Source organism: Hyla sarda, chromosome 4, assembly GCF_029499605.1.
Source record: "Hyla sarda isolate aHylSar1 chromosome 4, aHylSar1.hap1, whole genome shotgun sequence".
Lineage (NCBI taxonomy): Eukaryota > Metazoa > Chordata > Amphibia > Anura > Hylidae > Hyla > Hyla sarda.
The window spans coordinates 28,997,386-29,016,006 of NC_079192.1; the positions used below are offsets into that span (position 1 = coordinate 28,997,386).

The 18,621-nt window shown below is 37.2% G+C and overlaps 1 protein-coding gene across 1 annotated transcript in view; it reads left to right on the top strand.

Moving 5' to 3' along the window:
• Positions 1-18,621, top strand: part of ZSWIM4 (zinc finger SWIM-type containing 4) — a 31,038-nt gene that overhangs the window by 1,757 nt on the left and 10,660 nt on the right. The window contains exons 2-3 of the mRNA XM_056570259.1: positions 12,644-12,845; positions 16,493-16,840. Coding sequence (XP_056426234.1) covers positions 12,644-12,845; positions 16,493-16,840 — 550 coding nt within the window. The remainder of the gene's footprint in view (positions 1-12,643; positions 12,846-16,492; positions 16,841-18,621) is intronic.

Here is an 18,621-nt window from a genome sequence, read left to right on the forward strand (position 1 = left end):
ATGTATACAGGGACCAGTATGTGTGTGTATATAATGTATACAGGGACCAGTATGTGTGTGTATATAATGTATACAGGGGACCAGTATGTGTGTGTATATAATGTATACAGGGGACCAGTATGTGTGTGTATATAATGTATACAGGGACCAGTATGTGTGTGTATATAATGTATACAGGGACCAGTATGTGTGTGTATATAATGTATACTGGGACCAGTATGTGTGTGTATATAATGTATACTGGGACCAGTATGTGTGTGTATATAATGTATACTGGGACCAGTATGTGTGTGTATATAATGTATACTGGGACCAGTATGTGTGTGTATATAATGTATACTGGGACCAGTATGTGTGTGTATATAATGTATACTGGGACCAGTATGTGTGTGTATATAATGTATACTGGGACCAGTATGTGTGTGTATATAATGTATACTGGGACCAGTATGTGTGTGTATATAATGTATACTGGGGACCAGTATGTGTGTGTATATAATGTATACTGGGACCAGTATGTGTGTGTATATAATGTATACTGGGGACCAGTATGTGTGTGTATATAATGTATACTGGGACCAGTATGTGTGTGTATATAATGTATACTGGGGACCAGTATGTGTGTGTATATAATGTATACTGGGACCAGTATGTGTGTGTATATAATGTATACTGGGACCAGTATGTGTGTTCATAGTGTATATAATGTATGTGTGTCATAGTGTATATAATGTATGTGTGTCATAGTGTATATAATGTATGTGTGTCATAGTGTATATAATGTATACAGGGACCAGTATGTGTGTCATAGAGTGTATATAATGTATACTGGGACCAGTATGTGTGTGTATATAATGTATACTGGGACCAGTATGTGTGTGTATATAATGTATACTGGGACCAGTATGTGTGTGTATATAATGTATACTGGGACCAGTATGTGTGTGTATATAATGTATACTGGGACCAGTATGTGTGTGTATATAATGTATACTGGGACCAGTATGTGTGTCATAGTGTATATAATGTATGTGTGTCATAGTGTATATAATGTATACAGGGACCAGTATGTGTGTCATAGAGTGTATATAATGTATACTGGGACCAGTATGTGTGTGTATATAATGTATACTGGGACCAGTATGTGTGTGTATATAATGTATACTGGGACCAGTATGTGTGTCATAGTGTATATAATGTATGTGTGTCATAGTGTATATAATGTATACAGGGACCAGTATGTGTGTCATAGAGGACCAGTATGTGTGTCATAGAGTGTATATAATGTATACTGGGACCAGTATGTGTGTGTATATAATATATACTGGGACCAGTATGTGTGTGTGTGTATATATAATGTATACTAGGACCAGTATGTGTGTCATAGTGTGTATATAATGTATACTGGGACCAGTATGTGTGTGTATATAATGTATACTAGGACCAGTATGTGTGTCATAGTGTGTATAATGTATACTGGGACCAGTATGTGTGTATAATGTATACTGGGACCAGTATGCGTGTGTATGATGTATACTCGGACCAGTATGCGTGTGGATGATGTATACTGGGACCAGTATGCGTGTGGATGATGTATACTGGGACCAGTATGCGTGTGGATGATGTATACTGGGACCAGTATGCGTGTGGATGATGTATACTGGGACCAGTAGGTGTGTGGATGATGTATACTGGGACCAGTAGGTGTGTGGATGATGTATACCGGGTCCAGTAGGTGTGTGGATGATGTATACCGGGTCCAGTAGGTGTGTGGATGATGTATACCTGGTCCAGTAGGTGTGTGGATGATGTATACTGGGTCCAGTAGGTGTGTGGATGATGTATACTGGGACCAGTAGGTGTGTGGATGATGTATACTGGGATATATGTGTACACCATACAGGCTGTATACAGCTGAGAGAATATATATGTGGTAATATACACCAGTATCTATACCGTATACATAATATACACCAGTATCTATACCGTATACATAATATACACCAGTATCTATACCGTCTATACTGTATACAGCTGAGACATAAATATATAAGCTGTATCTATACTGTATACAGCTGAGAGAATATATATGTTGTAATATACACCAGTATCTATACCGTCTATACAGTATACAGATGAGAGATAAATATATAAGCTGTATCTATACTGTATACAGCTGAGAGAATATATATGTTGTAATATACACCAGTATCTATACCGTCTATACTGTATACAGCTGAGACATAAATATATAAGCTGTATCTATACTGTATACAGCTGAGAGAATATATATGTTGTAATATACACCAGTATCTATACCGTCTATACAGTATACAGATGAGAGATAAATATATAAGCTGTATCTATACTGTATACAGCTGAGAGAATATATATGTTGTAATATACACCAGTATCTATACCGTCTATACTGTATACAGCTGAGACATAAATATATAAGCTGTATCTATACTGTATACAGCTGAGAGAATATATATGTTGTAATATACACCAGTATCTATACCGTATACATAATATACACCAGTATCTATACCGTATACATAATATACACCAGTATCTATACCGTATACATAATATACACCAGTATCTATACCGTCTATATCATATACACCACTATCTATACCGTATACATAATATACACCAGTATCTATACCGTATACATAATATACACCAGTATCTATACCGTCTATACTGTATACAGCTGAGAGATAATATATAAGCTGTAATATACACCAGTATCTATACCGTATACATAATATACACCAGTATCTATACCGTCTATATCATATACACCACTATCTATACCGTATACATAATATACACCAGTATCTATACCGTCTATATCATATACACCACTATCTATACCGTCTATATCATATACACCACTATCTATACCGTCTATATCATATACACCACTATCTATACCGTCTATATCATATACACCACTATCTATACCGTCTATATCATATACACCACTATCTATACCGTCTATATCATATACACCACTATCTATACCGTCTATATCATATACACCAGTATCTATACCGTCTATATCATATACACCAGTATCTATACCGTCTATATCATATACACCACTATCTATACCGTCTATATCATATACACCAGTATCTATACCGTCTATATCATATACACCACTATCTATACCGTCTATATCATATACACCAGTATATATGCCGTCTATATCATATACACCACTATCTATACCGTCTATATCATATACACCACTATCTATACCGTCTATATCATATACACCAGTATCTATACCGTCTATATCATATACACCAGTATCTATACCGTCTATATCATATACACCAGTATCTATACCGTCTATATCATATACACCAGTATTCTGTAAATATTATTGATTCTATGTCATTTGTAGTAGGTGTACAGTTATTATATAGCATATGCTGCCACAATATATATGTGCGCGTGTATATAGAATATGTATTAATAAACATTTGATGTTGGAAGATGTATATTACAATACCTACAATTGTAGATATAGAGTGTCTGGCCTGTGTATACAGTCAATACTGATCATGTCTGTGTATGAAGTATATACAGCCTGTTGTGTACATGATATACATTGTAACTATAAAGACACATGTATATAGTCTCTATACTGATAATGTACAGTGTATACATTATATATGGCCTGTACATTATATACATAGTAACTATAAAGACACGTGTATATAGTATACACCATATGTAAAGAGACTTTATAAATATACAGCTGTATGTTATATCCTGTGATTGTGTATATAGGCTGTATACACCATGGGGGAGATTTATCAAAACCTGTCCAGAGGAAAAGCTGCTGAGTTGCCCATAGCAACCAATCAGATCGCTGCTTTCATTTTTAACAAGGCCTGTGCAAAATGAAACAAGCGATCTGATTGGTTGCTATGGCCAACTCAGCAGCTTTTCCTTTGGACAGGTGTTGATAAATCTCCCTCCATATGTACATGATCAATATATATATATATATATTGTGTATCTGTACTATGTATATAATGTACAGGCCATATATAATGTATACACTGTACATTATCAGTATAGAGACTATATACACGTGTCTTTATAGTTACAATGTATATAATGTACAGGCCATATATAATGTATACACTGTACATTATCAGTATAGACTATATACACGTGTCTTTATAGTTACAATGTATATAATGTACAGGTCATATATAATGTATACACTGTACATTATCAGTATAGAGACTATATACACGTGTGTCTTTATAGTTACAATGTATATAATGTACAGGCCATATATAATGTATACACTGTACATTATCAGTATAGACTATATACACGTGTCTTTATAGTTACAATGTATATAATGTACAGGTCATATATAATGTATACACTGTACATTATCAGTATAGAGACTATATACACGTGTGTCTTTATAGTTACAATGTATATAATGTACAGGCCATATATAATGTATACACTGTACATTATCAGTATAGACTATATACACGTGTCTTTATAGTTACAATGTATATAATGTACAGGCCATATATAATGTATACACTGTACATTATCAGTATAGACTATATACACATGTGTCTTTATAGTTACAATGTATATAATGTACAGGCCATATATTATGTATACACTGTACATTATCAGTATAGAGACTATATACACGTGTCTTTATAGTTACAATGTATATAATGTACAGGCCATATATAATGTATACACTGTACATTATCAGTATAGACTATATACACACGTGTCTTTATAGTTACAATGTATATAATGTACAGGCCATATATAATGTATACACTGTACATTATCAGTATAGAGACTATATACACGTGTGTCTTTATAGTTACAATGTATATAATGTACAGGCCATATATAATGTATACACTGTACATTATCAGTATAGAGACTATATACACGTGTCTTTATAGTTACAATGTATATAATGTACAGGCCATATATAATGTATACACTGTACATTATCAGTATAGAGACTATATACACGTGTCTTTATAGTTACAATGTATATAATGTACAGGCCATATATTATGTATACACTGTACATTATCAGTATAGACTATATACACGTGTCTTTATAGTTACAATGTATATAATGTACAGGCCATATATAATGTATACACTGTACATTATCAGTATAGAGACTATATACACGTGTCTTTATAGTTACAATGTATATAATGTACAGGCCATATATTATGTATACACTGTACATTATCAGTATAGAGACTATATACACATGTGTCTTTATAGTTACAATGTATATAATGTACAGGCCATATATAATGTATACACTGTACATTATCAGTATAGACTATATACACGTGTCTTTATAGTTACAATGTATATAATGTACAGGTCATATATAATGTATACACTGTACATTATCAGTATAGAGACTATATACACGTGTGTCTTTATAGTTACAATGTATATAATGTACAGGCCATATATAATGTATACACTGTACATTATCAGTATAGAGACTATATACACGTGTGTCTTTATAGTTACAATGTATATAATGTACAGCCATACTATAATGTATACACTGCACATTATCAGTATAGAGACTATATACACGTGTCTTTATAGTTACAATGTATATAATGTACAGGCCATATATAATGTATACACTGTACATTATCAGTATAGACTATATACACGTGTCTTTATAGTTACAATGTATATAATGTACAGGCCATATATAATGTATACACTGTACATTATCAGTATAGACTATATACACGTGTCTTTATAGTTACAATGTATATAATGTACAGGCCATATATAATGTATACACTGTACATTATCAGTATAGACTATATACACGTGTCTTTATAGTTACAATGTATATAATGTACAGGCCATATATAATGTATACACTGTACATTATCAGTATAGAGACTATATACACGTGTGTCTTTATAGTTACAATGTATATAATGTACAGGCCATATATAATGTATACACTGTACATTATCAGTATAGAGACTATATACACGTGTCTTTATAGTTACAATGTATATAATGTACAGGCCATATATAATGTATACACTGTACATTATCAGTATAGAGACTATATACACGTGTGTCTTTATAGTTACAATGTATATAATGTACAGGCCATATATAATGTATACACTGCACATTATCAGTATAGAGACTATATACACGTGTCTTTATAGTTACAATGTATATAATGTACAGGCCATATATAATGTATACACTGTACATTATCAGTATAGACTATATACACACGTGTCTTTATAGTTACAATGTATATAATGTACAGGCCATATATTATGTATACACTGTACATTATCAGTATAGAGACTATATACACGTGTCTTTATAGTTACAATGTATATAATGTACAGGCCATATATAATGTATACACTGTACATTATCAGTATAGAGACTATATACACATGTGTCTTTATAGTTACTATGTATATAATGTACAGGCCATATATAATGTATACACTGTACATTATCAGTATAGACTATATACACGTGTCTTTATAGTTACAATGTATATAATGTACAGGCCATATATAATGTATACACTGTACATTATCAGTATAGACTATATACACGTGTCTTTATAGTTACAATGTATATAATGTACAGGCCATATATAATGTATACACTGTACATTATCAGTATAGACTATATACACATGTGTCTTTATAGTTACAATGTATATAATGTACAGGCCATATATAATGTATACACTGTACATTATCAGTATAGAGACTATATACACGTGTCTTTATAGTTACAATGTATATAATGTACAGGCCATATATAATGTATACACTGTACATTATCAGTATAGAGACTATATACACGTGTGTCTTTATAGTTACAATGTATATAATGTACAGGCCATATATAATGTATACACTGTACATTATCAGTATAGAGACTATATACACGTGTGTCTTTATAGTTACAATGTATATAATGTACAGGCCATATATAATGTATACACTGCACATTATCAGTATAGAGACTATATACACGTGTCTTTATAGTTACAATGTATATAATGTACAGGCCATATATAATGTATACACTGTACATTATCAGTATAGACTATATACACGTGTCTTTATAGTTACAATGTATATAATGTACAGGTCATATATAATGTATACACTGTACATTATCAGTATAGACTATATACACGTGTCTTTATAGTTACAATGTATATAATGTACAGGCCATATATAATGTATACACTGTACATTATCAGTATAGACTATATACACGTGTCTTTATAGTTACAATGTATATAATGTACAGGCCATATATAATGTATACACTGCACATTATCAGTATAGACTATATACACGTGTCTTTATAGTTACAATGTATATAATGTACAGGCCATATATAATGTATACACTGCACATTATCAGTATAGAGACTATATACACATGTGTCTTTATAGTTACAATGTGTATATAATGTACAGGCCATATATAATGTATACACTGTACATTATCAGTATAGAGACTATATACACATGTGTCTTTATAGTTACTATGTATATAATGTACAGGCCATATATAATGTATACACTGCACATTATCAGTATAGAGACTATATACACGTGTCTTTATAGTTACAATGTATATAATGTACAGGCCATATATTATGTATACACTGCACATTATCAGTATAGAGACTATATACACGTGTGTCTTTATAGTTACAATGTATATAATGTACAGGCCATATATAATGTATACACCGCACATTATCAGTATAGAGACTATATACACGTGTGTCTTTATAGTTACAATGTATATAATGTACAGGCCATATATAATGTATACACTGTACATTATCAGTATAGACTATATACACGTGTCTTTATAGTTACAATGTATATAATGTACAGGCCATATATAATGTATACACTGCACATTATCAGTATAGAGACTATATACACATGTGTCTTTATAGTTACAATGTATATCATGTACAGGCCATATATAATGTATACACTGTACATTATCAGTATAGACTATATACACACGTGTCTTTATAGTTACAATGTATATAATGTACAGGCCATATATTATGTATACACTGTACATTATCAGTATAGAGACTATATACACGTGTCTTTATAGTTACTATGTATATAATGTACAGGCCATATATAATGTATACACTGTACATTATCAGTATAGACTATATACACGTGTCTTTATAGTTACTATGTATATAATGTACAGGCCATATATAATGTATACACTGTACATTATCAGTATAGAGACTATATACATGTGTCTTTATAGTTACAATGTATATCATGTACACAACAGGCTGTATATACTTCATACACAGACATGATCAGTATTGACTGTATACACAGGCCAGACACTCTATATCTACAATTGTAGGTATTGTAATATACATCCTCCAACATCAAATGTTTATTAATACATATTCTATATACACGCGCACATATATATTGTGGCAGCATATGCTATATAATAACTGTACACCTACTACAAATGACATAGAATCAATAATATTTACAGAATACTGGTGTATATGATATAGACGGTATAGATACTGGTGTATATGATATAGACGGTATAGATACTGGTGTATATGATATAGACGGTATAGATACTGGTGTATATGATATAGACGGCATAGATACTGGTGTATATGATATAGACGGTATAGATACTGGTGTATATGATATAGACGGCATATATACTGGTGTATATGATATAGACGGTATAGATAGTGGTGTATATGATATAGACGGTATAGATAGTGGTGTATATGATATAGACGGTATAGATAGTGGTGTATATGATATAGACGGTATAGATACTGGTGTATATGATATAGACGGTATAGATACTGGTGTATATGATATAGACGGTATAGATAGTGGTGTATATGATATAGACGGCATAGATACTGGTGTATATGATATAGACGGTATAGATAGTGGTGTATATGATATAGACGGTATAGATACTGGTGTATATTATGTATACGGTATAGATACTGGTGTATATTATGTATACGGTATAGATACTGGTGTATATTATGTATACGGTATAGATACTGGTGTATATTACAGCTTATATATTATCTCTCAGCTGTATACAGTATAGACGGTATAGATACTGGTGTATATTATGTATACGGTATAGATACTGGTGTATATTATGTATACGGTATAGATAGTGGTGTATATGATATAGACGGTATAGATACTGGTGTATATTATGTATACGGTATAGATACTGGTGTATATTACAGCTTATATATTATCTCTCATCTGTATACTGTATAGACGGTATAGATACTGGTGTATATTATGTATACGGTATAGATACTGGTGTATATTACAACATATATATTCTCTCAGCTGTATACAGTATAGATACAGCTTATATATTTATGTCTCAGCTGTATACAGTATAGACGGTATAGATACTGGTGTATATTACAACATATATATTCTCTCAGCTGTATACAGTATAGATACAGCTTATATATTTATGTCTCAGCTGTATACAGTATAGACGGTATAGATACTGGTGTATATTACAACATATATATTCTCTCAGCTGTATACAGTATAGATACAGCTTATATATTTATGTCTCAGCTGTATACAGTATAGACGGTATAGATACTGGTGTATATTATGTATACGGTATAGATACTGGTGTATATTATGTATACGGTATAGATACTGGTGTATATTACCACATATATATTCTCTCAGCTGTATACAGTATAGATACAGCTTATATATTTGTTGTTATCTCTTAGCTGTATACAGTATAGATACAGCTTATATATTTGTCTCAGCTGTATACAGTATAGACGGTATAGATACTGGTGTATATTATGTATACGGTATAGATACTGGTGTATATTATGTATACGGTATAGATACTGGTGTATATTACAACATATATATATTCTCTCAGCTGTATACAGTATAGACGGTATAGATACTGGTGTATATTATGTATACGGTATAGATACTGGTGTATATTATGTATACGGTATAGATACTGGTGTATATTACCACATATATATTCTCTCAGCTGTATACAGTATAGATACAGCTTATATATTTGTTGTTATCTCTCAGCTGTATACAGTATAGCCCTATATCCCAGCAGGTGTGTGTGTCTATTTTTTGCTCCGGTGCATCATAGTATCAGCGTGACCTCATCACTTCCTCATACTACATCCACCCTTTCCCTAAATACCGCACGAGATGCCATCACCGCGGGGAGTGTCGCCTGTCACTCGTGGCTACGCCGGCTCATAAACATGTACGGCTCCTCTAATAGACTCTAATGTGGCTTATATCCTATACAGGATCAGGGGCCCTGCTTATAGGAACCTGTCATTCTAGGGTTAACCTGGGATCCTGGATGTCACAATCAATAAGCCTATGGAACGCTGGACACTAATAAGCGGCGCTTTATTAAACGTCCGCCCCTCATCTTTCTGTTTTACTGACTTATTGACTTCTTTATAACACATGAGCAATGCCTTGTATATTGGCATTGATTTTTATTTTATTTTTTTGTCATCCGCCTCTTTTCATTGACTTCACTACCATGTTTGTGTGAGAGCGCCCTCTAGAGTCCATAATATTGGGAAAAAGAAATTTTTTTTTTTTTTCCAGGAAATAAGTTGTATATAGCTGCCCTATAGCTATGATAATTATCTTGTAAAACTTCATAACCTATTCGCTAGTGCAGTGTTTCCCAATGAGTGTGCCTCCAGCTGTTGCAAAACTACAACTTCCAGCATGCCCGGACAGCTGGAGGCACACTCATTGGGAAACGCTGCTTTAGATAGCAATGTGTTTTAGATATGTATGTGAGGGCGCCCTCTAGAGTCCAGATTATTGTAAAAAATAATTTTATTTTAGAAAGTTAGTTATACATAGTTTCCCTAATCTGGAACTGAATGAATCTGAATAACCTGTAAAATGAACTTATGTAACTTAATGATCCATATGTAGCATTTTGTGTTGACTTTCCCACCATGTGTCTCGGATACGGAAGTGAGGACGCCCTCTAGAGTCCATATTATTGTGAAAGATTAACGTAATTTACTGTGCAATATAACACCCTAACGTAATTTAAAATGTTATACACTGCTCAAAAAAACATAAAGTGAACACTTAAATAACACAATGTAACTCCAAGTCAATGACACTTCAGTGAAATCCCACTGTCCACTCAGGAAGAACACTGACAATCAATTTCACATGCTGTTGTGCAAATGGAACAGACAACAGGTGGAAATTATAGGCAATTAGCAAGACACTCCCAATAAAGGAGTTGTTCTGCAGGTGGTGACCACAGACCACTTCTCAGTTCCTATGCTTCCTGGCTGATGTTTTGGTCTCTTTTTGAATGCTGGCGGTGCTTTCACTCTAGTGGTAGCATGAGGCAGTGTCTACAACCCACACAAGTGGCTCAGGTAGTGCAGTTCATCCAGGATGGCACATCAATGCGAGCTGTGGCAAGAAGGTTTGCTGTGTCTGTCAGCGTAGTGTCCAGAGCATGGAGGCGCTACCAGGAGACAGGCCAGTACATCAGGAGATGTGGAAGAGGCCGTAGGAGGGCAACAACCCAGCAGCAGGACTGCTACCTCTGCCTTTGTGCAAGGAGGAGCACCACCAGAGCCCTGCAAAATGACATCCAGCAGGCCATAAATGTGCATGTGCCACAAATGTGCAGGTGAGATCCTCAGACCCCTTGTGAGACCATATGCTGGTACGGTTGGCCCTGGATGCTATGGACTGGCCCGCCCGTTCCCCAGACCTGAATCCAATTGAGCACATCTGGGACATCATGTCTCGCTCCATCCACCACAGACTGTCCAGGAGTTGGCGGATGCTTTAGTCCAGGTCTGGGAGTACATCCCTCAGGAGACCATCCTCCACCTCATCAGGAGCATGCCCAGGCATTGTAGGGAGGTCATACGGGCACGTGGAGGCCACACACACTGCTGAGCCTCATTGTGACTTGTTTTAAGGACATTACATAAAGTTGGATCAGCCTGTAGTGCGGTTTTCCACTTTGATTTTGAGTCTGACTCCATATCCAGACTTACAGGGTTGATAAATTTGATTTCCATTAATAATTTTTGTGCGATTTTGTTGTCAGCGCATTCAACTATAATAATCTGGAACTGGTATTTTATGCGCTCCATACTTATTGTCGACCTGCGTTGCGGGGCCTGTTTCCCCTGCTTGTGTTGTTGTTTGTGTCTCCTATTGATACACTTTAAATAAAAATATACAGTTTAAAATAATTATAATAATCTGGAACTGTGCAAAACAAATTTGAATTGTATAATGCTATAATGTTGTATCTTCGTGTTGGCTTTACTGCTATGTGACTGCGCCATCTAGAGTCAATGTTATTATGAAAAATGTATATAACAATTAGTGAGTGTGTATAGATATAAATAAAGAATATCTTTTATAAAAAAAAAAATTTAAATAAATTTCTAATTAAGTCTTTAAATTTAATAATTTTAATTTTTGCAGGTAGAAGAACGGTTTTCCCGCGTCCCAGAGCCGGTCCAGAAGCGTATAGTATTCTGGTCCTTCCCGCGCAGCGAGAAGGAGATCTGTATGTATTCCTCCCTAGGCTATCACCCTCCGGAAGGCGAGAGAGACTCCAGGGTCCCCTTTAACCGGGGGCTTCAGCTGCTGCAGTCGGGGGCCGTGCAGAGAGTACTACAAGTCGGTGAGTGTGCAGGCCACTGCGGGGCTTGTCTATTATGCGGTGCACAATGAGCGCAGGGTGTCGGTGTTGTGTCCTCAGGGAAGGAAAGGGGGGGGGGGGGCGCAGCCTGGTCTTGCAAATCAGGTTTAACTGAATTATTGTTACTACAAACAGGATTCCTTTTGAAGCAGGTGCCAGGCTCTGTGTGTACTGTATGGGCTGCATTGTGCGCCCCGGGGTGCAGCCCCATGGAGCCCCAGGAGTGACGTGCCCCGGTGTAAGGACGAGCGCGGTCCACACCTCACATGTAATGTAGGTGACAGCTGGTGACACGGCTTCTATTTATGATCCATTTATTTTATTTATTTTTGCTTTTGTCCCTGTGTGAGTCAATGGCCTGAGATCCGCAGCTTGTCCGGACTTGCTGCCCGTGCAGCGGAGAACGGGCACTTCCTAGCACGCCCATACATGTGCCAGGGCTGCGTCCCAACCTGAACATTTTTTTTTCTTTTTTTTAACACTCAACCAGGGATCGGTTTATGTTGAATGCCTCAGTTTTCGTATGCGGAGCCCTCCCCTACTTTTATTAGGATATCAGCCTGGAATGGCTAATCCTTCTTCTCTTCTCTCTCTCTCTTTTTTTTTTATTTTATTTTTTTGTCTTTCCTCTGAAGCCCCCAGGGACACCCTCATCCCATCCCTTTTCTTCTCATCTCTCTGGGTGATTGTTATTTTGTACACAGCAGATAAAAGTGTCATTGACAGAGAGGGGCCTGAGGCGTGTGACGGGGACAATGTGAGGCTGATACTGGGGCCGGCGTCATGCGTCACGGAGCCCACACATGTCCTGACCGTCCGGGACCTGCGGCCTGTGAATGGGGCCTATTCAGGGCTTGTGTTTCCAGCTTATCAACTACTGGGGGTGGGGGGTGGGGTGTTTAAAAAAAAATAAATAAATAAATAAAAAAAAAAATATATAATATATATATATATATATATATATATATATATATATATATATATATATATATATATATATATTTTATCTCTCTCTCTGTGTATGTGTGTGTGTGTGTGTGTATATATATATATATATATATATATATATATATATATATATATATATATATATATATATATATAATTTATTATTTTTTTTTTTTTTTTATGTACTAGGGCTGAATCAAATTGAGAGATCTCAGTCCTGTATCGTGTAACCATTCCTCTCTTTGCCATGGTCCACCCACTCCATTGAGAATAACCCATGCATGTCGGGGTTACATCTCCTTGTTGTCCGGCCCCGCCCCTTTGTAGAATTGGGTTAAAGGAGGGGGGTGAACAGATGGGAAGCGTAGTCCTGACCCCCCCCCCCCCCACTACTGCTATATGGCTATTAACTCTGCTGTCTGGTATAGGGGATTGGCCTATATCAGTGATGGTCAACCATGGGATTTATGGTGCCCACAGGAGTTGCATGTTTATAGAAAGTGTTTCCCAACTAGCATGCCTCCAGCTGTTGCAAAACTACAACTCCCAGCATGTCCGGGCAGGCTGGGAGTTGTAGTTTTGCAACAGCTGAAGGCGCCCTAGTTGGGGAAATAGTGTTCTCTATGGGGGAGATTTATCAAAACCGGTCCAGAAGAAAATGAGGGCTCATTTTTTGCGTTTTTGATCACTTAGTTTTTTTTAAATTAAATTCGGGAGTTGCAGTTAGTTACAACTACAACTCCCAGCATGCCCTGATACAGCCTGTGGCTCAGCAGCTGCCCCAAATGAAAACTACAACTCCCAGCATGTTGGACTATATAGTATAGGTCGGTGTTTCCCAACCAGGGGTGCCTCCAGCTGTTGCAAAACTACAACTCCCAGCATGCCCGGACAGCCGTTGGCTGTCCGGGCAGGCTGGGAGTTGTAGTTTTGCAACAGCTGAAGGCATCCTAGTTGGAAAATAGTGTTCTCTATGGGGGAGATTTATCAAAACCTGTCCAGAGGGAAAGTTGTCCAGTTGCCCATAGCAACCAATCAGATTGCTTCTTTCATTTTGCAGAGGCCTTGTTAAAAATGAAAGAAGAGATCTGATTGGTTGCTATGGGCAACTGGGCAACTTTTCTGGACAGGTTTTGATAAATCTCCCCCTATATGTGTGTGTGTGTACGTGTCTGTAAGCATTAGGACCACTAAAGCGGTGTTCACATGGGTCAGATTTTCCCCAAATTTTCGCCTCAATTTTTGTCGTCCAATCCGGGTGAATGGCGTTGGGCAACCCAGTTCATATGCATAAAGAGAAAAAATTTTTAACAATGGGGCAGAAACATGTGATCTGTGTGAATATGTCCTTAATATTTGGGACTATATTACTGTAATTGTAGGCTTTCTGGGCATGCTGGGAGTTGTAGTTTTGCAAGATGTCCGGGCATGGTGGGAGTTGTAATTTTGCAAGCTGTCGGCTTTTCTAGGCATGCTGGGTGTTATCATTTTGCAAGCTGTAGGCTGTCTAAACATGCCGGGATTGGTATTTTTTAAGTCCAAGCTGTTAGGGCATAATGAGAATTGCAGTTTTGCATGCCAAAGGGTGTCGGGCATGTTGGAAGTCGTAGGGAAACACTACAGTAGACTATAATCACGGTTTCCCAACCAGGGTGCCATCAATTGTTGCTAAACAACATCTCCCAGCATGCTTGGAATTGTAGTTTCGCAACAGCTGGAGGCACCTGGGTGGAAAAACGCTGGCATGGACTATAAACAATAATATATACAAACATATTGAGGTTGGCTTCTAACTCAATATTACTCCCCTTCCTATATCCTTGCTTGATTTATAGGGGTTATACAGGAAAAGACATAAAAAATATATATAATATATTTTAAATTTTTTATTTATCTATCTAATTAATCTAATTAATCTAATTAATCTAATTAATCTAATTAATCTAATTAATCTAATTAATCTAATTAATCTAATCTAATCTATCTAATCTAATCAATCTAATCTAATCAATCTAATCAATCTAATCAATCTAATCAATCTAATCTAATTAATCTAATTAATCTAATTAATCTAATTAATCTAATTAATCTAATTAATCTAATTAATCTAATTAATCTAATCAATCTAATCTAATTAATCTAACCAATCTAATCTAATTAATCTAATCTAATTAATCTAATCAATCTAATCTAATTAATCTAATCTTAAAAAATCTTAACTTCAGAAGCTCATAAGTACTGAAAGGATTAAGGTTGTCCTTTTCTGTCTAAGTGCTCTCTGATGACACGTGTCTCGGGAAACGCCCAGTTTAGAAGCAAATCCCCCTAACAAACCTCTTCTAAACTGGGCGGTTCCCAAGACAGGTGTCATCAGAGAGCACTTAGACAGAAAAGAACAACCTTAACTTCAGAAGCTCATAAGTACTTAAAGGATTAAGATTTTTTTTTTTTAATAGAAGTAATTTACAAAACTGTTTAACTTTCTGGAGCCAGTTGATATATATAAAAAATTTTTTTTTTCCTGGATAACCCTTTTAATATAAAAATACCAACAGGGTGGCCAAAAAAAAAAATAAAAAAAATTTCCTGGATAACCCCTTTAAGTAAATTTTGCCATTCAGGGGTTTGGGAAAGCTGGGTTGCAACATCTATGGTCATTTAACTTTGCTCTGTTATTCCAGGCTTTCACCTCAGCGGATCAGTCACAGAACCAGGAGAGCCCGAGAGAACCTACCAAGTGTCCATTAGTTTCGACCGGTGCAAGATCACGTCTGTCAGCTGTGGCTGCGAGAACAGAGACATTTTCTACTGTGCTCACGTGGTGGCGCTGTCCCTGCATCGCATCCGGCGGGCACGGACCGTGGAGCTGCGGCTGCCCATCTCTGAGACCCTTTCCCAAATGAACCGGGATCAGTTGCAGAAATTTGTCCAGTATCTGATCAGCGAGCATCACACAGAAGTGCTGCCCACAGCCCAGCGACTGGCGGATGAGATCCTGCAGCTGGGGTCAGAGATCAACAGGGTTCATGGTAAGATGGAGAAGCATCTGCTTTGGATTAAAATGCACCTTACTGAGACTTTAAAACTACGAGCTACATCGACTGGGGCCAGAAAGTTAAACAGATTAGTAAATGACTTCTATGAAAAAAATCTTAATCTTTCCAGAACTTATTAGCTGCTGAATACTACAGAGGAAATCTTTTCTTTTTGGAACACAGAGCTCTCTGCTGATATCACAAGCACAGTGCTCTCTGCTGACATCTCTGTCCATTTTAGGAACTGTCCAGAGCAGCATATGTTTCCTATGGGGATTTTCTACTACTCTGGACAGTTCTTGAAAGGTGTCAGCAGAGAGCACTGTGCTCGTGATGTCGCCAGAGAGCTCTGTGTTCCAAAAAGAAAATAACTTCCTCTGTAGTATTCAGCATCTAATAAGTACTGGAAGGGTTATGATTTTTTAAATAGAAGTAATTTACAAATCTGTTTAACTTTCTGGAAGCAGTTGATTTAAAAAAATAAAAAATTCCACCGGAGTACCCTTTTTTTAAAGCACGGCTAGCATCACAAACAGAAAAATGGAGGGGTGTACTCCAAGGCACTTTGGTTGTACATGCTCAGTTAGATATCACAAAAGTAAGAATGCAGGGATAATACCATGAAAGAAAACAGCAAAATGACTGAAAATATATAGAGCTACCTGTCCAAATCATCATGCTAGTAATGGAAGAAATGAACTGTGCACCTAGTGGGGAGACACCTCACCTCCAGCCCCGCTGTGAACTGTGCACCTAGTGGGGAGACACCTCACCTCCAGCCCCGCTGTGAACTGTGCACCTATTGGGGAGACACCTCACCTCCAGCCCCGCTGTGAACTGTGCACCTAGTGGGGAGACACCTCACCTCCAGCCCCGCTGTGAACTGTGCACCTAGTGGGGAGACATCTCTCCTCCAGCCCCGCTGTGAACTGTGCACCTAGTGGGGAGATGCCTCACCTCCAGCCCTGCTGTGAACTGTGCACCTAGTGGGGAGATGCCTCACCTCCAGCCCTGCTGTGAACTGTGCACCTAGTGGGGAGATGCCTCACCTCCAGCCCTGCTGTGAACTGTGCACCTAGTGGGGAGATGCCTCACCTCCAGCCCTGCTGTGAACTGTGCACCTAGTGGGGAGATGCCTCACCTCCAGCCCTGCTGTGAACTGTGCACCTAGTGGGGAGATGCCTCACCTCCAGCCCTGCTGTGAACTGTGCACCTAGTGGGGAGATGCCTCACCTCCAGCCCTGCTGTGAACTGTGCACCTAGTGGGGAGACGCCTCACCTCCAGCCCCGCTCCAGGAACTGTGCACCTAGTGGGGAGACATCTCGCCTCCAGCCCCGCTGTGAACTGTGCACCTATTGGGGAGACACCTCAACTCCAGCCCTGCTCCAGGAACTGTGGGGAGACACCTCGCCTCCAGCCCTGCTGTGAACTGTGCACCTAGTGGGGGAGACACCTTACCTCCAGCCCCGCTGTGAACTGTGCACCTAGTGGGTAGACGCCTCACCTTTAGCCCCGCTGTGAACTGTGCACCTATTGGGGAGACACCTCACCTCCAGCCCCGCTGTGCACCTATTGGGGAGACACCTCACCTCCAGCCCCGCTGTGCACCTATTGGGGAGACACCTCACCTCCAGCCCTGCTGGAGGTAAGGTGTCTCCCCACTAGGTGCACAGTTCATTCCTTTTCATTACTAGCATGTTGATGTGGGCAGGTAGCTTTATATATTTTCAGTCATTTTGCTGTTTTTTTCATGGTATTAGTCCAGCATACTTAC